We start from the raw sequence: 24,564 nt of genomic DNA on the forward strand, positions 1-24,564 counted from the left end.
GACCTGCACATTGACTGTTGTGGAGCTTGATTCAGAGTTTTTGCCCTTACAAGAGGAGGGTTTGGGGGCTCCTCCTAGCGTGGGTAACAGCATTCAACTAAATGAGTTGTGAATCCTGATTCAGAGTTTTTACCCTTACAAAAGAGGGGTCTGGGGGCTCCTCCCAACGTGGGTAGCATAATTCAACTTGAAGAGTTGTGGAGCCTGATTTAGAGTTTTTACCCTTACAGAAGGGGGGTTTGAGAGCTCCTCCCAGCGTGGGTAGCATCATTCAACTTGATGAGTTGTGCAGCTTGATTCAGAGTTTTTGCCCTTATAGGAGGAGGGTTTGGGGGTTCCTCCCAGCGTGGATAGCATCGTTCAACTTGATTCGTTGTGGAGCCTGATTTAGAGTTTTTTCCCTTACAGGAGGGGGGTTTGGGGGCTCCTCCCAGTGTGGGTAGCATTGTTCAACTTGATTCGTTGTGGAGCCTGATTTAGAGTTCTTTCCCTTACAGGAAGGGGGTTCGGGAGCTCCCCCCCGGCGCGAGTTCCACTGCACGGTCAGCGGGGGGGTCCAGGGGGGGCGCCCCTGGCGGGGGGCAGCGCCCCCCGGACCAATTTTTTTTGGGGTCTTGTATAATTTTTTTATTTTCTTTCCCTCTTTTAACTATCAAAAAAGAGCAATAAAGCCTTTTGTTTAATCGTGGGGCTCATGTTTCCTTCAATTGTTTCTTGCTCGAGGTTTTCGTAACACCCCTTCCCACGATTTTTCTATTTTTCTTTTTCTGTTTCTTTCCCACGATTTTTTCAATGACTCTCTTATAGTGATTTTTAGTGTTGTCGGGTCTCCAACGAGCCCCACAATGATTTATAGTGTTATCCAGCCTTTTAACAATGATTTGTAGTGTCTTTCGCAAATCACTATAGTGATTTATAGTATTTTTGGGTCTCCAACGAGCCCCACAACGTTTTATAGTATTGTTGGATCTCACTATAGCGATTTGTAGTGTCTTCTGCAAATCACTATAGCGATTTATAGTGTTATTCATAAGCAGATCACTGTAAATCGCTACCCGAATTAGGACCAACTTGTCAGGGTCATATCTCCCTAACCGGAGGTCATATTCTAAATCCATAAAAAATGGTGTCTTCGTTATTGAGTCTAGTTTATTCTTATAAATTTTCAGCGATTTATATTATCATTTTATTTTTCATTTTAACTAAAAACCCGATTTCTATTATTCTGTGTTATTTGAGTTGCAACTCAAATAATACAGAATAATAAGGGTCTAGTTTTTAGTTTAAATGGGGAATGAAATGACAATAGAAATCGCTAAAAATTTACAGGAATAAACTAGACTCAATAACAAAGACACTATTTTTACGGATTTGGAATATGACCTCCGGTTAGGGAAATATGACCCTAACAAGTTAATCCTAATTCATGTAGCGATTTACAGCGATTTGCTTACTGAATAACACTACAAATCGCTATAGTGATTTGCGAAAGACACTACAAATCACTATAGTGAGATTCAACAATACTATAAATCTTTGTGGAGCTCGTTAGAGACCCAAAAACACTATAAATCACTATAGTGATTTGCGGAAGACACTACAAATCGCTGTTGAAAGGCCGAATAACACTATAAATCATTATGGGGCTCGTTGGAGACCCAAAAATACTACAAATCACTGTAGGAAAGCCCAACAATACTACAAATCACTGTTGGAAGGCCGAATAACACTATAAATCGTTGTGGGGCTTGTTGGAGACCCGAAAATACTATAAATCGTTATAGGAAGGCTCGACAATACTATAAATCATTGTTAGAAGATCAGACAACACTATAAATCACTGTGGAGCACATTGGAGACCCGACAACACTAAAAATCACTGTAGGGGAGTCATTGAAAAACTCGTGGAAAAGAAACAAAAAAAGAAAAATAGAAAAATCGTGGGAAGGGGTGTTACGAAAACCTCGAGCAAGAAACAACCGAAGGAAACATGAGCCCCACGATTAAACAAAACGCTTTATTGCTCTTTTTCGATAGCTAAAAGAGAGAAAGGAAATAAAAAAATTATACAAGGCCACAAAAAAATTTGGTCTGGGTGGCGTTGCCCCCGCCAAGGGCGGGCTCCCCTGAACCCCCGCACGCTGATCGCGCAGCGGGACACGCGCCGGGGGGGGGGGGGGGAGCCCTCAGACCCCCCTCTTGTAAGGGCAAAAACTCTAAATCAGGCTCCACAACCAATCAAGTTGAACGATGCTACCCACACTAGGAGGAGCCCCCAAACCCCTCTCCTGTAAGGGCAAAAACTCTGAATCAGGCTCCACAACGAATCAAGTTGAACGATGCTACAGTCAGTGTGCAGGTCAGTCAGTGTTTGATGGAGCAATCTAGGATCGTCTGCTGGATCTGCACAGAAGTAGATAGAGAAGGAAGAGAGAGTGAGAGGGTTGGTGTTCATGGCCTTCTCTAGGGGGAACTCTTTGCCTTCCTTGATTTCTCCTCTAGAGAGAGAGAGAGAGAGAGAGAGAGAGAGAGAGAGAGAGAGAGAGAGAGAGAGAGAGAGAGAGAGAGAGAGAGAGAGAGAGAGAGAGTTTTACAGTGTTTTACGAAGAAGGAAGAAAAAAAAGATGACGATGAAAAGTTCAAACAGACATTTTTGATGGCTCAGGTTCATTTCGCCGGATGACCATCGGATCGCCGACTCACCATCGTTTCGCCGGATCATCATCAGATCGTCGGCTAAGGTTCGTTTCGTTGTGTAGACTTTGAAGAGTCAACATCATCCTCGACTTTCTGAATGAAGGACATGTTTGTCCTTTTTTTGAACCGTTTGTTTTCTTTTTTTGAATGAAGGACATTTTTGTCATTTTCTCAAACCGTCGTTTTATGGCAAGAATTGCAAGAAAGGGTACTTAAGTCTTTGCTACCGAACCAGACTCCAATGTTGAGTGATGTCAACATACACGGGAATACGAGCCCCATGTGCTTATATACGTGGTGTTTTTTGGGACCCCCGAACACAGACGTGGGATTCAGTGAATCATCGGGGGTGAACATACACCACCCTCTCCATTTTTAACATGAAAGACCCGGTTTTTAGGCACCCAATTGACACACCATCTCCCCCTTAAAAAAAAAACACTCCCAACTTCCCTCTACCCATCGTCTGGTCCGGCCATTTTTAGCCACTTACCATCAGGAAATGGCTGGGCTGGTACTGTTTTGCATGGATAGTACCAACCCCGCCTCTTTTCTGGTAGAACATCCAGCCACCCAGCAGCAAGAAAAGGCTGGGCTGATATCTTTCATGTTAGACAGTACCGTGTGGCCATTTTTAGGCCGGTGGATGACCAAAAGTACGTAGTTGGAATTTTTTTATGTGAAATCTTCCAGCCACCCACCGACCAGAAAATGGTCGATCTGGTACGGGCTAACATGGGAGATACCAATCCAGCCATTTCCAGCTGATAGGTGCTCAAAAACTTGGCCAAAACTTTCTTTTTTTTGTATTTGCTAGCTCGTTGGGTCATTTTGTAGCCACTTGGCCGGAGTGGGTGGCCTCTCTCTACCTGTATTATACACATTATATATATATATATATATATATATATATATATATATATATATATATATATATATAGAGAGAGAGAGAGAGAGAGAGAGAGAGAGCCGTTCAACCAAAAAAAAAAGTCCAAAATCTACAACCGATGGCATTCCTTCTCTAAGGATCAAGTTTTACATTGATCGAACTTTACATATATATTATATTTTTATCATTTATTTAGTGAGTAATATGATTTAGATTATGAATTTTCAATATTTAGATGTCTTTTAAAACGCTAAAAATCAACAGCCCACAATACTTTGTCTTGTAAAGTTTTAAATGCATTGTGAGCCGTTCTATTTTTCATATTTCGTGTAAAACATATTTCTTACTAAATAAACTATAAAGAACAAATATATGAGGTTGAAGATTAAAGGGGGTCTTCCAATCATCATTGGTTGTAGATTTTGGACATTCCTTTGGTTGGATGGTCCCCCTTCTATGTATATATACACTTATTTTAGTTTTAAAGAATATAAAAACTGAATTTTGCTCTCATTATCTCTCCACCTCTCACGTTAAGACACAATAAGGATTTTTTTATTAGAAGAGATGCTAAAATTTAGAAATGCCAAATCTCACAAAAAATTATCATGCTTGCTGAAAAGGTTAATGTTATAAGTTGTTTTGGTAAAAATAAAAAAAAATATCCCTAAACCAGGTTAACTGTCGTTCAAACAGCAAAACCATGCTTTTTATAGTTCTACAAAACCAGCAGATTACCAATCTAGGTTTTCAAAAAAACAAAAAAAGAGGGTTTTGTTTGTCATCCAGATGCCCCCAACGTCGTCCGATCGCACCCTTTTATCGGCCCCTTCATGTCAACTGAAAAGGAATGCTTCACACTTGAGAAACTTGACAGACTCTCTTGTTCACCGAGAGTTGCAAGGTTATGTATTTATAACCAAAAAGACATGATATAAGGTTTACCCGAGGCAGTCTGTTAGCCTCATTTGGTAACAAGGAACAATTTGGTAACAAGAAAACAAAAAAAAAAACATCAAAATGTTACACGATTATGATAATATCTGATAATAATAGAAAGACCAAATCTTCATCCCCATTTATCGTTATCTTCATAGCCTGTATTCTTATCATTCCCCCCTCAATCTGAGCATAGGCTCACCGACGCACAGATTGGATCTAAACTGCTGGAACTGACGTGTAGAGAGAGGCTTAGTGAAGCCATCTGCAAGCTGTTCGGACGAGCGAATGAATTCAATCAAGATATTTTCCTTCTTGACGTGATCCCGAATGAAGTGGAAGTCAATTTCTACATGCTTTGTCCTAGCATGAAACACCAGGTTCGATGCCAAAGAGAGTGCTCCTACGTTATCACACCATAAAGTTGGAGATGTTGTAGGTGTGTATCCTAGCTCTTTAAAAAGAGCTTGTAACCATAGTAGTTCTGTAGTGGCTCCGGCTAAAGCTTGTATTCTGCATCAGTGCTGGAGCAGGCTACTGTCTTTTGTTTCTTTGATGCCCAAGAAACTGACGTTATCTCCTAGGAAAGTGATGAATGTTGGGCATTATCGGTTATGGATCCAACCCACAAGTGTGACCCTGTTTGACACCCATTAGTGGGTCACGTTAGTGGCCAAGTAATGGGGATAGTGGGTGGGAGTTACGTGAAAGTGGAGAAAACCACATTCACGTACCTGCTTAATCTCGTCATAGTGTGTTTAGGAAATTCATAGTATTTTACCCTGCCAAAATAGTTCTGCATTCGGATACAGCGGAACAGGGTCCTGCTCACCGTCGACCTAAAGCCTGGGCTCATTGTGGGCGTCAACCTGCTGAGGAGAACGCCGAATTTCCAACACACACTATGGCGAATTCAGGTACGCTTCCTGTCAATATTTGTTTTACAGGATTCGCCAACATTGGGTTGTGGGCCCACAATGCCACACATTTCCGCTGCGCGTGGCCGTGTAGGCCCTTTTCGGCGTTTCGCCTCGTTGTCTGAATTCTGCGACAACATGTCATCGTGGGGTGATATCCTGGCAGACGCAAACATCACTGTTTGCGACAGAGGATGCAAATCATTTTTCTGGCAGACTGTCGTCGTAGGGCGACAACCTTCATCGGCAACTGTCGCCACGGGGGCGACAATATTTTCCCAGCAGTGGTCGACTCAGGCGACCCTCATTAAAAAAAAAAGATTGATGTATACCTGTGGCCGTCGGGTTGCAGGGAGGATCTGCCGTCGCCAGGATCGCCGCTGGAGCCATCACCTGAGTTCCCCTGCGCCGTCGGGTTGCAGGGTGGTCGGCATATGCCAGAGGAGTTGTCGGGGTTGAGAACGCCGGATGGCCGGCGTTTGGGGTTTGAAAACCCCCTTTTCTCTGCCCGGCGTTCCATCAGGCTGCCAGTGAAGTCGCTGTCATCAGAGTGTCTACGGGCGATTCCAGCCGGTAGCTGGTGCCGACAATCGCACGTCGCCGTGAGGCGACGTCATTAGCCGATGGGAGGGCGACGTGGGTTGCCGGAGGACTTTAGGGCATCCAGAAACGGCTGTTGCCGCCATTTGGATCTGTTGGAGCCGAAAGACTGTTGCCGGATCGGACGATCATCGTGGGGCGATGTGCCAGCTAGATTGACTGTCGGTTGCCGGTGACCTTGCCGGCGCTGCTACACCAGTCGTGCCCTTTCTTCCTCTGCCTCTTCAGCCATCGGATGACAAAGCCTCGCATCATCGCCGTGGGGCGACGTCATTCGTCGGTGGGTTGATGTCGGTCGCCGGCTGGCGGCATAGGACGCCGACAGCCGGCGTCGGTCGCCATTCGGTGACGTGGGTCATCGTGGAACCGAAAAAGGCTGAAACCCTTTCGGTTTCCCTGTTAAAATGAAAACAGAAATCAGGTTTCTGTTTCATTTTAACAGTGGATCGGATCGGGTCCGGAGTGGTGATCCGATGACAGGCCCGATCCAAATCCATTTTGGATGGATCGGGTTTGTGGTTTATTCTTGGATCTGTCCCAGACCCATGATGGTTCCGGGTCTGGGTCTGATCCGGAAAGAATCGGGTCTTTCTCAGATCGGGTTAGACCCAGGTCCATTTAGGACCGGGTTTGATCTGAATCCATTAAGAGTCTGGTCTGACCCAGGTCCGTTTTGGACCGGGTCTAACCCGGGTCTGTTTCGGACCGGGTCTAACCCGGGTTCTGTTCGGGCCGGGTTCGACCTATATCAAGTATGGGTCGGGTCAGACCCAGATCCCATTTGAATTGGGTCGGATCCATGTTAAGCAGGATCCAAACACTATTAAGACTGAATCGGATCAGGAACCTCACCGAGGACATGGCATTGGATATATATATATATATATAGAGAGAGAGAGAGATAGAGAGAGAGAGAGAGAGATTTGAAAATAAGTTCAAAATTTCAATGTTCCATATTTCATTGTTTATTAAACTACCCAGGGATGGGGGTGGAGGTCCAAAGTTTTCCCTGCCACAGGGATGGAGAGTAATATTTTGAGATGGGTCAGGGATAGAGACCTTGCCCCCCATACCCGGTCCACTGCCATCCCTACTCTTGTCCACCTTTTTTTTTCTGCTTTTACAAGAAATTGGTGTGTCATTACCAAGGTACAGGAATCACTATTGCAAGGGCGGTTCACGCATTTTAGAGGGGCTCTTGTTTCTGTGTTGATGACGGCTTGGTAAACGATTCTTTCTGGCTTGGCTCTTGTAAAGATAATAATTTATAGATCTTTAGGTTTGTAAGCAACTATTTCTGTACTTTTCACTGATCAAATACTAAGATCATAACTTCTAGATATTTGGATAGCGATTTCATTAGTTTCTGTGAGCTTCATTCATGGTCATCTTTGTTTTTGGAGCTAATTCTGTTAGCCCAAACATCTGAAATATGCATAATGTTGTGGGTGTCTTGAATTCTAAACCTCCTCTGATCCATGATCTAATCCAAAAATATTTTTAGAGATCGTTCAATGAGGTTTGCAGTGGCCCCGAAGGGCTTGGGTTATTCCAGTCTTCTTTTGTAATTTTCTCATGTACCGGTTAGGGTGGTGTTCCCTTTTCTTATATGTAACCACCTCCTTTTTGAAGTTAGGTATGAAATTGGGGATTAGGGTTTTGAGAGTTCTGTATCTCTTCATTGTATTTCCTCACAACTTGCTAGTGGATGCTTTCTCTAGAGAAGTTGAGGCCCTAGTCATATTTCATTGGAGGCCCATATTTCTCCATTATTTTTTTTTTCATTGGAGGCCCCTCAGCATGAGGCACATGCATGTGCCATGTTTAATTGGAGGCCCTCATCATGTGAAATATAAGCCTTATATATATTTTTTTCATTTGAGGCCCTAGGTGGCAGCCTCAAATATCAAAGAGCCCAGCCAGCCCTGGACATAAGCCTAAGTGTCCAACCATGTAAATCTCGTGTATTCTCTCTCTCTTTTCTTTCCTTCTTTTCCTTGTCCCAAGTGACATTGTAGAATTCAGAATGTTGGTGGTTTTGGAACTTACAGTTGGCAATGATTAATATTCAGGATTGGTGTTCCCATAACTTTCATCTGAGTACGTATAACCGAACCTAAAGGTCCTTTTCTTTTTTGTGGTGATACTTGTCCTGAGAACGATATGTTCCACATTTAGTTTTTATGCTTAGGCTTGCTATGGAAGGTGATTGTTTTTACAAACTAGGCTTGTTCAAAATCGATGGCCTATGTGGCCCACTGGCTTTAAGCCCAAATCTTCTCTCTGTGCTGATCTCATTCTGGGTAATGTGAATCTCTAATGAGAGAGAGAGAGAGAGAGTTTGTCTCAAGCATGCTCATCAAATCATTTTTTACTTCTCTTTATTTCCACCAATTCCCCTACAAGTGCTTCTTTCACTTAGACCATGTTTGGGGAGACACACTTGTAGGGGAATTCGTGGAAATGAAGAGAAGTAAAAAATGATCTGATGGGCGTGCTTGAGACAATGATAAGTGACTTGAGGAAACTCTCTCTCTCTCTCTCTCTCTCTCATTCATCTTGGCCTCTGAAGTCATTCACTCATTACATCTTAGTGGACAACCCTACTTTTCTCTTAAATTGGATTTTCATAAAGCCTTTGATTCTGTGCATTGGCCCTTCTTATTTCAAATGTTATCCAATTTTGACATTGGTCGTCGTTTTTCTGGATGGGTGAGAGAATTGGTCTCTAATGCTCATGTCATGATTAAGATTAACGGCACTAGAGGTGGCCAGATCAAGTTGGGGCGTGGATTAAGGCAAGGCTGCCCTCTATCTCCTTTGTTGTTCAATGCCATTGATGAGGGTCTCGTGGTGTTGCTCAAGCGTGCTGCGGAGAAACGCCTGATAGATCCTCTAGATGTTCCAGATTTTTCGGACCATATTCTTATTTATGCTGATGATATGATTATTTTCGAGTGAGCAAACATGCAGCAGATGCTTAGATTCAAGCTTATTCTCCAGTTCTTTCTTTCTCTTTCTGGGCTTTCCCTAAATGATAGCAAATGCTCTCTTACTATGTTCAATGTTCAGTCTTCTATGCTTGCAGTGGGTAAACAGATTTTAATTGTGCACTCTCTGAGTTGCCGATGACATATTTGGGTCTGCCGTTACAAGTGAAACGCCTCTCTTCCACTGCTTGAGCTCCAACTATTCAAAAAGTGAAAAACAAGCTTCTTTCGTGGCAGGCTTCTTATCTCTCCATTGCTGGCCGTCTGACCTTAATCAGACATGTTCTTTCTTCTATCCCTGAATTCTTCATGTCAATGTTCGTGATGCCTGTGGACGTGGAGAAGCAAATTTGTCGTTTAATGTCGGATTTTCTTTGGTCTGGGTGTCACCTTAAGAGTAAGCGCCATTTGGTTGGTTGGCGAACGGTGGTGTTACCGAGGCGTATGGCTGGCTTAGGTGTTTTTGCTCCAAGACAGAGGAGTATTGCTCTCGTAGCCAAGCAATGTTGGATGGCTCATCAACCAGGCTCTCCATGTGCTCGCTTGCTCCATGCTAAATATGGTGCTCCTGATTTATCTCTTTTTCGCTATGGAACCCGGGGTCTGGCGATCTCGCACTTGCGAAGCATGTGGCTTAGAGCCTTATCGTCCTTCAGAGATCAAACTGGGGATGCTGGAAATTATGATCAGTGGTTGCAATGGGCGATTACTCCAAATGGAGCGTTCCACACCCACAAAGTGTATAGATCGCTGCTCCCCCAAGGGGCAGATTGGTTCCCTGAGTGTGCGTTATGGGGTAAGGGCTCTTCTCCAAGATCTCAGTTCTTGGCTTGGTTAATTTTGCATGATAGGGTTCAGACTCACAGTTATTTAAAGAAGTTGGGCTTTCAGTTTCCAAGTTGGTGTGTGTTGTGTCAAGCTGCTGAAGAAACTACTTTTCATTTATTTTGGTCCTGCCCAATCTTTATGGCCCTATTTAATAGGACGTGGAGATCTCCGAACGTAATTGTCAAAGAAGAGTCTTTTGCGCTTGATCTTCTCCTGGGCCCTATTGAAATTAGACGATGCAAGCAGTGGAGACTGATCTGGAAGACATGGTTGCTTACTACTTGGTGGTTTGTTTGGATGGCACGCAATGATGCTACTTTCCGTCAAATTCCGGTCATCTTTAATCATCTTGTCCATAAAATCCTGGTTGATGTATATGCAATATTACGTATGCATCTTAGAGACCTCTCCTCTCATCTGAACGACGTTCACTCAGCGGTGGTTTCTTCTAATCCTGCGGATCCTGGTTGAGTAGGCTTTGTTGTTTTGTTGCTAGTTGTCTGTAGTTTCTTTTCTTTAGCTTTGTTTCTTCTGTGTTCGGTTCATGGGTTCAACATTTTGTTGATCTTCATGAGTATTAATGTTGATCTTATTTCGTCTCTCTCTCTCTCTCTCTCTCTCTCTCTCTCTCTCTCTCTCTCTCTCTCATGACATGGAGGTTATTAAGCCCCCTCGCATTAGGCAAGAAAATATTCTGGGCATGGACTGCAATTGGTTAAGGCTTAATCTCTCAATTGATAAGATTAAATACGAAATTTCATGATTAAGCAGTAAAACATGTAAGACGAGCTAGGATCACAATGCAGTAGACAACCCAGAAGAACATGGAATCATGAAACCCACAAGGGCTCCACTCATCTGGTAGGAGCAACTTGTGAATGCTACCAAGTTGACGGAACATCACAATTTTGAAACCCACGGGTAGCGTCTCTTGCTGCAAGGTTGAAGCTGGGTGTAATCACTGATGGGCAGGGGACCTTAAGGGTTTTACCAACCGGAGGCCAGCCAAGGTGCGGTCAGTTACTTGGATTATCCAAAAAAACATGGTATCATGAAAGACTGCTATTCAAGCCAATCCAGATTTGGGTCGTTGTGGTGTGATACAAATTTGATAAAACACCTTGGAAAGGTGCAGGTCGTCACAACATATTTTTTTCATGGAAAAATGAAAGAGTTTGGTTGGGTCAATAATCCATATAAAAGCCAGGTGTTTTATAATTTATTTACGCTTTCCGACGCCTATCTACACATCCAGCATGTTGGGATTGAATCAAATCCACAGAAAAGGAACCATATCCAAGAACTTGGGCGGATCAAGGACTGAGTTAAAGAGCACTTAGGTTACTTGGCTATTTCCTATAGATTTTAAGAATTTCAAGTGCTGTTAGGTAGCGTGGTCATTTGCCTGCTACATATGATCCTAGAGACATGGGCCTCCAGTATACATTGTCACAGCAAAAGGGAAACACAGGACACAGCATTTTTGTGTGATTTTCTATTAAGAATACTATACAAAGAATGAGATGAAACCAAAATAAGCCTGATTCATACTGAATAGACTAGACTGAAAAGTAATTGGGAAAGCCATAGGCGTTCATAAAACACTTTAATAGAAAAATATTCATGCTAACAGAATTACTCTAAAGGACTTTTTTTTTTTCTGAAAAGCAATTAAATGTCATTTGTAATTTCATGACATGCTTATAAATAGTTCAAAGAAAATTTGCATTTCAATCTCGGGTTAACCGGGTCAAATTTGATAGGCAAATTGGTCTGGGCCCTGGGGTTTAAATTTCGCAGGAATACTGAAATTCAGCCATCATTCAGTTTACATGTATCATTCTTTCTATGTCTTGGCAAAGATATAGCACACGACAAGTCAAAACCGGTGTGTCAAAAGACCAGACTCGACAAAAATGAGTGAGTTTTATTTGAACTGTTTGCATTTCTGAATATGATTCAGCATCAGCTTAACATATATTTATTAGTGGATGGGAGATTCAAGAAATATGCTTGACAAGCTTATCCAACAAAAAGCAGATACAAAACGAGCGAACAATCAGAAAGACATGGATTGCCTAAATCTGAGTGAAGGGGCCTGCAGGAAAATATTCAAGATATTACCCATATGACTAGCCACACCAACTTGTTTTGGTAATCCATTAGTTACATGATCAACACACAATTTCTTTAAAAAAAAAAATTAAATGCCATATTTGCAGTCCACCAGGAAAAACATCAAAATACCACCCATTGCATTCTTGACCTGACAAAAACTATCCAAAAAACTGAAATATAGGAATCTTATCAAGAAACTAGACTCCATTATACTAAAGTGACACAAGGTTCAACATAATAATCAAATATTCCTTCATCTCCTCCACATACAAAAAGTGAAAAAAGTACACAGAACAACTACACCATGAATCATTCTAAATTTCTAATACATCTAAAGAAACATTCAAACATAAAATTGCACTACAAACACTACTTTTTCACTTCATGACTGGTATTTCTCATGCATATCCGTAATGATCTAAGGGAAGCAAAAAGAGACCAATTCAAACAGAAAGGAGAAAGAACAAGGTCAATTGACCTCTAGATGATGATGTGCAGACGTCAGCATTGAGAAAGAAAGTTAAGCTCAATAATGACCAAAGAGCATTTGTAGTGGGTTGTCTTGCATATTTCTGGACCTGGTAAGCCTAATCAAATATGGAGTTCTGTAACAAAAAAGGAGATGTACTTTCAACAGTCCAAGACATCCACAAAAAGAGTTCTGGTCATTATCAAATACTTCAATTTTTCTAATACCAATGTCGTTGTGACACAATATGAACACATAATCCCAACCTGAAATGACATTCTTGAAATGGGTATTTGTCACGTCTGTCCGTGTGCAGAGAGAGAGAGAGAGAGAGAGAGAGAGAGAGCAGTTCATCACATTTTATACAATATAATTATAAAGTTCATAAACCTTTGTTATTGGTTACTTATTCCAAAATCCAAAATTTTACATTAATGCACTGTATTGGCTCTGTGCACACTAACTGCATTCATAAAATTTTAATCACCTTTTATCTAATACATAGCATTTTCAAATCTACACAATCTTTTTCAGAAAGGTAATTATATATTTTATAGAATTACTGGTATACTCCTAGCTGCGGAAATCAATACAAAGGCCCTACCATGAAATGTTAAAATTTGTCAAGGATACACAGTTTGGTGAATATGCAGAAATTAGCAATTTTTTGATCCTCTTTCCATTAGAATTTTCAAAATATGATGGTGGTGCCGCCACTGGTTCTTTTGCATTGTACCATTACAAGTACATTAATATTTTTACAGAAATAAAAAAAAAGTTTTCTTACCTTCCTAATATTTTAAAAAGTTAATATGATATCCCAATAATTGTTACAATATCCTCAAGTGGTCAACCAAGGGACAACCAAGGGACAACCATGATATCCCAATAATTGTACGGGCAAAACATGCGATTGGACTTAAAGGTTACTCTCCATACAAGAAAAATGTTTTAGCGAACTCATTAATGTTCACTAATGGACATGTCATAGGGACACCTTTCTCTCGTTCCCTCGACAAATTAGATCTAAAAATGAGCCGCTTCCAGTTTGTCTATATACACAAATATGTTTGATCTCTCATTTGTTCAGCACATAAGATGACCATGAATGAAACTCTCTCATTAACAGCCATGTGTTAAAATCTCTCTCTCTCTCAAGGTTGTATTAACACATGGTCATTAGTGAGAGGGTATCATAAATGGTCCTCGTGTTTAACAGAGTGGTTTGCTGTCTATTTTCACAACTATGCTTGATCCCTGCTTTGCTAAGAGTGATGGCAGCTATGCATGGTACTCTTTCACTGAGCACCACTTGGTTAACAAACCAACAGAGAGAGAGAGAGAGAGATGTCACTAACACATGGTCGTTTAGTGAAGAAGCAGTTTGTTTTCTTTGTTCAGAAGGTGAGTATCCTAGACAAGCAGAAAATAGGACTTAATACAGGATTATGGCAGTGAACCTTAGATTTAGTTATCTGAATCCTACTTAGTTCATGTTTAGACACTGTATTCACCGATTGATCATAATAGATCGTGTTATTCCTGTTAATATATATATATATATATATATATATATATATATATATATATATATATATATATATATATATATATATATATATATACATATATATATGCACATACGTATCCTAGGGGCATTTTAGTCTTTTCACACATGTACAATTTCTGTATGTATTTTTCCTTTTTCTGTTTTTCTATTTTTATTTTCTTATTCCCAGCCTCAAGGGCTTACTGGGAACTCCCCCAAAAGAGTCGTTGGACTACCCAACGGCTACATTTCTAGCCGTTGGGTAGATCCCAACGACTCCTTTGAGCCTCCACAATGTGTATAAATATGGGATTAGCCCCCCATTCCTTGTATCACTTCTTGAAGGGATTATTCCCCAAAAATATTCATTATTTTATGAGTGTTCTCAACCCTTAGTAGCTTATTTTCATGTGTGACCCATAAGATGTATTATTCTCTAAGTATTCTCTTGCCCATAAGTGGCACACCAAAGCATCTACTTCAGCTCGTGACATGGTATCAGAGCCTATCGACTTTCTAGTGTTATTCAACTCCTTTTCAAGCATATTTTGAGGTGGCGTGAAGATCAAGTCTTGCCTCGGGAAATGTACCAACCAATCTTCTTGAAGATTGGTCTTCTTATGAATGCATAGAGAGTTTGGAGCTTCAAAAAGAGTTAAGTTTGCTCAAGTATTTATTTATCTTCCTCTTTCTTCTCTCTTGCTTTGTATTCCTTGGTTCTACAACCGAAAAAGTAGTGACGGTAGTTCCAATTAAATTTGATGGAAAGAACTACAATTTATGGGTTACCACCATCAAAAGAATCCTTATTGGTAAAGGATTTTGAGAGTATGTTGATGGTTCCGCAATAGAACCACAACTCATCCTCACAAAAACCATTAAAGAAAATGACAAAACCATTAAAGAAGAGGTTTTTAAAGGAGAAGAAAAAGAAAAAGCTCCTATAAGATATAAAAAAGCTTTGAAGGAATGGGAAATTACCCATGCCAAGATACTTTCCCTATTTATGGAAAGTATGAACGAAGACACATGAAACTATTTTGGAGTTTGAGAGAACCAATGAAGCATGGCTTTTCATTAAACAAACATATACTCGATGCGATATTACATTTCGATGGGAGCTTCAAGACAAAATACATAATTGCCAACAAGGTGACAAAAGTATTAGAGAGTGCTTTGGCTCTTTAAAAAAGTTGTGGGATCAAATGGCTAAGTTAGAAAGAAACTCCCAACGATACTCAAACTAGAAAGAAGCAAATAAACAATGAGCAATTTTTTCAATTTATGAGAGGACTGCAATCCGAGTTTGAGCAAATGAGAAGCAACATCATCCATAGAAGACAAGATGAGCTTCCAGTAATTCAAGAGATTTTAGCTCAAGTTTGCATGGAAGAGATTAGATTAAGGTCTCAAAATAAAATAAAAGAAGCTACGGACAATGTTTTGGCCGTTAACTGGGAGCCAACACCCACATATATAAACCTCTACACTTTTATAAGAGCAATAACTACGGAATCAAGTGTATGAGGATAAAGGAGATGGAAGGAAAAGAGGAGGAATTTTTTGTCATAATTGTGGGGAACCGGGTCATATCAAACCATTTTGTCCGGAATTCAAGAACAAAGAAGAAAAAAAGGTTGCCTTGGTTGGTACTTCACAAGTTGATTACAACTCTTCAAACAAAACAATTTTAAACATGCCTCTTTCTCAACTCTTGAAAGCATTGCAACCTCTTCTCAAAGGACAATCCGTGACCGGTGCCATTGTCTCCTCCAGGTATGACTTCTTGGCTTTTAGACTCGAGTGCATCATTTCATATGACATATGATAAATCTATACTTTGTGATTGTAGAAGTTCTACTAGTAAAAGAAATGTTTGCACTGTTGATGGAACCTCTCATGATATTAATATAATTGAAAATTTTGAAAAATGTCCTAGTTTTAGTATTCCTCAAATTAGATTTGTTCCAAAACTAAATTTAAATTTACTTTCTTTTTCTCAAATCACTGATCATGGTTGTACAATCTCCTTCACTTCTAACCAATGCTTAATATAGGATCTCCAGTTTGGGAGGCAGATTGGGGAAGGGCATAGAGAATGATACTTGTACTATATGGCTCAGTTGAAAATTCCTGTCAAAACTTTTTGCCTTAATGTTAAAAAATTAGATAAAGTAGTGGCATCAAAGACTAGGACACCCTAGTATGTCTAAATTATCTAATATTCCTTGTCGGAGGATCTTTTGTAATGAACAAATTTCTTGTACCGATTGTATTCTTGCAAAAATGAAATCAATTCCATATCAAGAGAGGACCGTCTCTGCTACTAAACCTCTTGAATTAATTCATTCTGATATTTGGGGTTCTGCTCCTGTTGCCTCTAAGGGAGGATATACTTATTATATTATCTTTATGGATGATTACTTCCGCTATATTTGGATATATTTTCTCAAATATAAATATGAAGTATTTGAGAATTTTAAAACTTTTCATAAGTTAATGACAAATCTCTTAAAGTCCAATATATCTATTTTTAGTTCCGACTCATGGGGTGAATATATATCTAATGATTTTCAACAATATCTAAGAGAAAATAGAATACTTCATCGAAGGTCATGTCCTAATACACCATATAACAAAATGATTTGACCGAAAGAAAGCATCGACATATAATAGAAACTACGAGAACTCTTCTCATGTCTAAAAGTGTTCCTAAATATTTTTAGGCTGAAGCATTCCTCACCGTTGTATATCTTATAAATAGATTACCTTATTGAAAAATTCAAAATCTTTCACCATATGAAAAAAATTATAATGTCTCTCCTGATTATCCTAACTAAAGGTCTTTAGGTGTAGATGCTTTGTTCTCACCCATAAGAATGATAAATTATCTCCTAAAGCTATTCCATGTATATTCTTAGGATATGGAGAAAGCCAAAAAGGATTTAGGTGATTTGACCGAAAGAAAGCATCGACATATAATAGAAACTACGAGAACTCTTCTCATATCTAAAAGTGTTCCCAAATATTTTTAGGCTGAAGCATTCCTCACCGTTGTATATCTTATAAATAGATATTAAAAAATTCAAAATCTTTCACCATATGAAAAAAATTATAATGTCTCTCCTGATTATCCTAACTAAAGGTCTTTGGGTGTAGATGCTTTGTTCTCACCCATAAGAATGATAAATTATCTCCTAAAGCTATTCCATGTATATTCTTAGGATATGGAGAAAGCCAAAAAGGATTTAGGTGTTATGATACTAAAAATAACAAGCTTTATATTTCTAGGAACGTCACATTTCTAGAACAAAAAAATGGTTTTGACACCATCTCACCCAAAGATGAAAGTGAGTACAAGCTTTTAGAAATATCCTCTCTAAATGAAGACATTAATGAGATAACTTGCAACAAATCTCAAGCTAATGAGCTCTACGATCATAGAATTCTCATAGTCATAGCCTTTGTGAAGAAGTAGCCAATTTATCAAATAGATGTTAAAAATGTTTTTTTTAAATAGTGATTTAATAAAAGAAGTATATATAGATTCATCCCCTGGATATAATGTTTCTAAGGGCAAAGTTCTACGCCTTAAAAAGGCTTTGAATGGTTTTAAGCAATCTCCTGGTACGATCGTTTTAGTTCTCTTATGTATAAGCTTGAATATACTTCCTGTTATACCGACACTGCTTTGTTTATTAAAAAATTTGTTGTAGGTATTGTTATTTTGTTACTTTATGTTGATGATATGATCATTACTTGAGCAGACAAACAGGGAGTAGATCAAGTTAAATTTATTCTTAAGCGAAGTTTTGAAATGACTGACCTTGGTTTTCTCAGAGTTTTCTTAGGGATTGAGGTTGTATATTCTTCTAGAGGGTATTTGTTGGCTCAATCTAAATTTGCAACATAAATTATTGATAGGTCTGGCATTACTGACAACAAAAGAGTGGATACTCCTGAAGTAATAAATGCAAATATGAAAATTGATGATGGAGAACCTCTGGATAATCCTACTCCATATCGACAGATGACTGAAGCGTTGACATACTTGACTATTACTAGATCGAACATAGCGCATGTAGTTTTACATGGCTAGTCAATTTCAACATTCTCCTACAATTGTGCACATGAGTGTTGTGATGCGTATTATTATATATTTAAAAAACTCTACTTCTAAAGGATTATTTTTATTTTTGTCTTCTCTTCTTAGTTTAATTGCTTATTCTGACTCTGATTGGTGGGGAGACCCTAATGATAGACGCTCAACTACTGGTTTCTGTGATTTTTTAGAAAATTCCCTCATATCATAAAGAAGTAAAAAAAAAACAGAAGATATCTCTATCCTTCATAGAAGCCGAATATCGAGCTATGACAACAACTACAACTGAAGTTGTTTGGTTGAGGCGTCTTCTCAAGGATATGGGAGTAATCGTGACAGAGTCATCAAGACTATGATGTGATAACAAGAGTGCTATCTATATTGTTGAAAATCATATTTTTCATGAGCGCACTAAATATATTGGATGAGTTGTCATTATGTTCGTAAAAAGTTTCTAAAGAAGACCATTTCACTGCCATATGTGACTTCAAAATATCAGCTTGCAGATTTCTTCACAAAAGCCTTGCCTTCCCAAAGGTTTCATTTTTTTATTAGGCAAACTTTTGATGATACCACCGTAAATTTAAGGGAGAATGTTAATGTAAACATATGTATTTTTATACATACGTATCCTAGGGGCATTTTAGCCTTTTCACATATGTATAATTTTTGTATGTATTTTTCCTTTTTCTGTTTTTCTATTTTTATTTTCTTATTCTTATAATTATTCTCAGCCTCAAGGGCTTATTAGGAACTCCCCCAAAAGAGTCGAGCCATTGGGTAGATCCCAACGACCCCTTTGAGCCTCCACAACATGTATAAATATGGGGTTAGCCCCCATTTCTTGTACCACTTCTTGAAGGGATTATTCCCCAATAATATTCATTATTTTATGAGTGTTCTCAGCCCATAGTGGCTTATTCTTGTATTTTCATGTGTCAACCCATAAGAGGTCTTATTCTCTAAGTATATTCTCTTGCCTATAAGTGGTACACCAAAGCATCTACTTTCAGCTCGTGACAATTCTTAATCTCTTCCTTTCTGTTGGTTTCGTGACATCTACTCTACCCAATGGCCACATTTGTAGCTATTGAGTAGATCCCAACGACTCCTTTGAGCCTCCACAATGTGTATAAATATGGGGTTAGCCCCGCATTCCTTGTATCACTTCTTGAAGGGATTATTCCCCAATAATATTCATTATTTTATGAGTGTTCTCAGCCCTTAGTGGCATATTCTTGTATTTTCATGTGTTGACCCATACAAGGTCTTATTCTCTAAGTGTTCTCTGGCCCATAAGTGACACACCAAAGCATCTACTTCAGCTTGTGACAATTCTTAATCTCTTCCCTTCTCCTGGTTTCATGCCTCAAATTACTAATAGAATCAGTCAATGGACCTACATGACCAATAATGACATAAATTTGCTGAACTTTGACAAGTCCAACTGACAAAGTTAAAGAATGTGGAGATGTATAAGCAAACCTAGGAGCATACAAGTTTACCACTTGCTAGTGGAAAATTAAAATTTATGATGGAGAATAAAACAACATGCAAAACAAACCAATCAACCTTCAAATCAAGTAGGGGGAGAATCATGGTCAATAAAGCCAACTGGTTGACCTAGTAAGTCGCTCAAGTGAACCGAGCTGCCCCCAGCCAAATCAATTCAGCTGGTTGACCCAAATCCACATACACCTTCACTATATCTATTTTTAGGACTTAAACTACAAACTGACACCATGTATAGGAATTACGAATACATAAATCTGTTTTATTTATTTTATTTGCACATGAACCCATTCTCATGTTACCTTATTAAGGTTAAACATTTAGCTTTTCTAATTGCTATTGTTTACTATATTAGGAATACCGTGGTTGTGCTTTGTTTTGATTGATCACTTAAAGCTATTGTAATAATTTTGCATGGTACAAACTACCTTTTCAAAAGATAAAAAATAGTATAAAGGGAATGATTCATGATTTGGTTAGTGTTTACACTTTACACTACATATCATGATTATTTTTTAATTTGTATTAATTTCACAAGGTCACGTCCTCATCTCATGATAGTTGTTGTGGACTTGGACAATTTATGCATAATAGTTCATAGTCAATATACTACATCAGCCAACATTCTATAACTTGTATATTTTATGCCTAAATACTAGTTACATCACGGAATGTCATTTATTTGTTACTTAAATGTTAACATGTTGACGTCATAGACATTTGTACCATTGTACTCAAGTATAATTTTACTCTCCTTTATACATAAAAAGAAAGAAAAAAATTTCCAGAAACAAAGAGATAGATCTAATAAACTGGTGAGCTCACTAGGTTGACCCGGCTAAGTTTCAAGTTGGGACCAAACAATACCGGTCACATGTAAGAACCAATGGATTTTGAGTCTTATCCCGTGTTAGTAAAAATGTTTCATTGTGAGACCAGAATATGGTGTCTCATTTCACACAAAAGGACCGCAATAACAGCCCTGCACACAATTTTGCAGCTGCTGTAGAGCATGGTACAAGCACAAAAATTCATGCAACAGCCAGGCATTGGAAAATCAATAAGATTCACTTTTCTTAGTTAAGGTAAATTTTAACCTAGCATAATCCTATAAAAAAAAGAAAGCCTGATAAAGTATGAATGATTGCATTAATAAATGGTTCCCATAGACAACGACTGACAGTTGTTTCGGTAAGGCAATCATAACTTCTAGAGAGAGTGGTACTACTCATAATACAATGTGAAAGTTACTTGCTTTATTGAACTCTATTGTTGCAATCACCCACTTGATTTTATGGCTTTCCAACACATGAAGAATGATGTATGGGAGGAAACATAACATACCATGTGCAAGGACTATCAATACCAGAACTTCCTACAAGCTCAATATTTCTATCTGCTCAGATGGAGCTGCATATAACCGGGTCAAACATTTACATTATGAATGTATTATTTACACTAGAAATTTTTAAGAACCTAAGCAATTTTTAGTCTCTGATGCATAGAGTTTTGGCTTTTTAAGAGGAGAAAAAGCAGCAACGTAGTAGTTCTTCAAATAAATGAAAGAAAATAAATCTGCTACAACAGATGTAATGGCTATATGAAACTGCATGCAAGCGACAACATGCCAGGCTAAGATACACTAAATCTGCTACAACAGATGTAATGGCTGAATCTATGAATACAAAAGTAAACAATTAATGGTCCTACACATATGTCAAAAGCCTAAATATAACAGATTGTTGCAGCAGTTTGATGTGGTAGCCGCTAAATAACCTTTGGTTCCTCTGCCAGCTATCCCAGTTTTCTGATGACCAGGATGCAAATGGCATAAGAGGAAAGGGAGTTGTTACATATTCAGCGAAAGTGGAATTTGAAATAGACATATAGAAGTGCTGCTGCACAAAAGAAGATTTTGATGCAAAATGGATGAAATTGTGCTAGTATGGTACAAATGATCATCCTCTCCCTTCACCGGGATTTTAGGAAGATACTAAGCACCTTCTTCTATTAACCATATTGCTGAAAAATGGATGGCCAATTTGCGACTGTGTCATCAATGCAAGAGACATGCAAATACATGCCATTTGGAGATCAGCAGATTCAGGATTTAGAAATTTATACCCTCTTAAAAAACTTGCCACCTTTGGCTCCCATTCCTGTCCCTGCAAGGCTAGCTGCAAGAACAGATTTAGTGTCTGGTCGCCATTTCAACTCTTTGAGGACTGAAAAGACACTGGCCAATGCAGGTGTAACTTCACTATCCTTTATATTGTTACATGAAATAACTCTCATCCTTTGAAGCTCCTTCCAAGAAAGAACCACAGACTCCAGGCCTTCCATTGTCAACAAAGAGCAGCCTTCCAATGACAGTAACTTCACTCTCCTGTGGAGAAAGACAAAATGGTATAAAGTTTATGATGACAAACAGCCACAGTTTCTCTGAGCTAATAGTGTATAGCAAAACTGAAATAAAGGGAGCAAGAGATCATTGATACGGATTATAAAATTTGAGTTTTAATTATTACAGCTGTTGGCCATGGTCATTAAATCTAAGGTCCAAGAGTCTACATCATGTAAAAAACGAATTAGGACACAGATGGGAGATTGTTGATGTAGATTTTTTGCAGCAGATGGACATTTTGAAGGTCCAATAACCTAGCTGAGACCAAATCACATTTTGGCCAATTCCAAATAAACCTTGTAGCAGGCATGGGCTACAATCAATCCAAGTGAGTGAGCCAACTAGCTCAGATCAATTTCAATTGCAAGTAGTAAGTAGTTTGTGGTTATCAACACAACTGGGAACCAATCAAACGACTGAACACATGTTGTAGCTTTAGTTGTCATACTTTCTCAGCCTAAAAGATAATCAGAGTCCATGGCATTAACATATGAAGTTGTGATGATGTCCAGGAGCTTTGAAAGGCATGTATTTGATTTTCCTAATATAATAAAAGCAAGATTTGTTTTGAAGGAAAAATCTAATAAAGCAAGATGTATGGACATTTCTCAATAAATAAATTGAAATGACTCAGGAGTTCCACAGCTGAAAGATAAAAAATATCCAAATTTCACTAAAGTTGATGAAATAAACCAACTCACCCAAAAATCAGAGAAAAGATCAGAAGCAAATTTGGTAAGTCATCCAAAGTTGCGGAAAAATTGTACAGTTGCATTTAGTAATCCTCTAGTTTCAGATGCATCTCCAATTATAGCTCAAACTTACTAGCATGAGGTTAAAAATGCTGTCAATATCTAGAGAAAGCTAATAAAATAAACGAAGTGCAGGATATCCAAATGCGTGACGCGAGTTCTTCAGGTGGCAGAGGCACATTTAATATCTTATAATCATTTATAGCAAAAACACCAACTCACCATCAATCAAAGTAACCAGGAGTTAACGTGAAATTACTCTTACCAACCACAGCACATCTATCAAGTATCAAACTTCAGCTACATATAAGAGTGAAATTAAGAATTGCTGAAATCGTCATATACCTGCAACTGCTAGCAATGCTAAAGATCTCATTGTCCAAACCCCAACAATCCTGAAACTCAAGTTCTCTCACGGTTCCGCACACCATAAACAAGGCGCCGACGCCCTGCTTGTCGCGCACATTGCATCGCTGGAATTGCAACCTCTCCAGCGTCCGGCACGACCCCAAGTACTCGGCGGGACCTGGATCCGAGTCGATCCTCCTACAACTCTGCAGCCTCAAGGTCTTCAAGTTCCCGCAGAACTTTAGCCCGGCGACCCACCCCCCGTCCATCCGGTGATCACACAACGTGAGCTCCTCCAACATGAAGCAACACTGCCCAATCGCGCTGATCCCATCGTAGCTCCCCTCGCACCCGCTCAGCTCCAATTTCACCAACCGCTTGCATCCATGAGCCAATGTCGTCAGACCAACGTCCGAAACCACCGATTCGTACAACCCCTCCGAGCATCCCACCACCTTCAACACCTGCAGATTCCTGCAATTCGAGATCGACCTCAACGACCAGTCCGTGGACCGGTGCAGCTCCAAATCCTGCAGCATCAGGCATTCGGCCGCGATCCTCGACAACCCGGTATCGGGGGGCGGCCCCTCGTCGGTCGAAAACGCCCTGCCCTCGTCGTCGATCGGGCCGGAGACGTCGACCAACCTGAGTTTCCGGAGGTTGGGGCACCCTCCAGCGAGTACCCTCAATCCCCGATCCAGCAACTCCGGCGACAACCGCCTAACCTCGCCGAGAAGCCGGCCGGAAAGATCGAAATCCGACCAATCGAGGGGGATGGTGACCATGTTGTGGGTGAGCACCAAACCCCAATTGCAGGTGGGTGTCCTCTTGATGCAAGCATTGATCAGGTCCACGTCTGTGAGGTTGGGGAACCTGGAAACGAGCCTACCATGTTCTAGAAAGTTCCAATCACGGAGCTTCAAGGTGTGGAAGAGGGTACCATGGATCCTGCACCACCTCTTGCACACAAGGGAGCATGAGAGATGAGGCAGTGGGAGCTTTGAGAAGATTCTTGCCAGGAGTTGGTCAGAGAGGAGGAGGGTGAGGTCGGTTCCTTGCTCTCCCTCTAGCTGCATCTTGAGGAACACATGGCCGTTTAGGGTTTTGGGGTTGTGGGTGAGGAAGAGTGTGGGGAACCAGCTGCTGGTTTGGGGCTTCCGAGGGAGGGTGGGTTTTGTTGGGGGCTTGAGACAAGGCATTGGGTTTTGGGGGATTGGGGGGCAACAGGGGGCATCATCTGCATTTGGGGATTCTTCCCCTTTGCCTTTCTTGTTGCCTTTGTGTTTGTGTCACAAAACCGATTTCTATACGTGGAAAAGGGTAAAATTCATTTGCATTTGGCGACACCAGAAAGAAGAAGGGAATGAAGGAAAATGTTTTAGTCCCATCTTCTTTCTGATTATCTGCATCAATTAATGATCATCCCCTTGTAGGTGAACAAAGGTTAAAA

The 24,564-nt window shown here is 39.8% G+C and overlaps 1 protein-coding gene across 1 annotated transcript; it reads right to left on the reverse strand.

Annotated features, from left to right (window-relative positions):
• Nucleotides 1–21,124: 21,124 nt before the first annotated feature.
• Nucleotides 21,125–24,519, reverse strand: LOC149817576 (F-box protein At5g51380-like). Its single transcript, XM_089983962.1, has 2 exons — nucleotides 23,112–24,519; nucleotides 21,125–21,996 (listed from the first exon to the last, which is right to left on the reverse strand). The coding sequence occupies exons 1-2, from the start codon at nucleotides 24,311–24,313 to the stop codon at nucleotides 21,729–21,731; spliced, it is 1,470 nt and encodes a 489-aa protein (XP_089840088.1). The 5' UTR covers nucleotides 24,314–24,519; the 3' UTR covers nucleotides 21,125–21,728.
• Nucleotides 24,520–24,564: the final 45 nt, after the last annotated feature.

Source organism: Nuphar pumila, chromosome 13, assembly GCF_984573655.1.
Source record: "Nuphar pumila chromosome 13, dmNupPumi1.hap1.1, whole genome shotgun sequence".
In the NCBI taxonomy this organism is placed as follows: domain Eukaryota; kingdom Viridiplantae; phylum Streptophyta; class Magnoliopsida; order Nymphaeales; family Nymphaeaceae; genus Nuphar; species Nuphar pumila.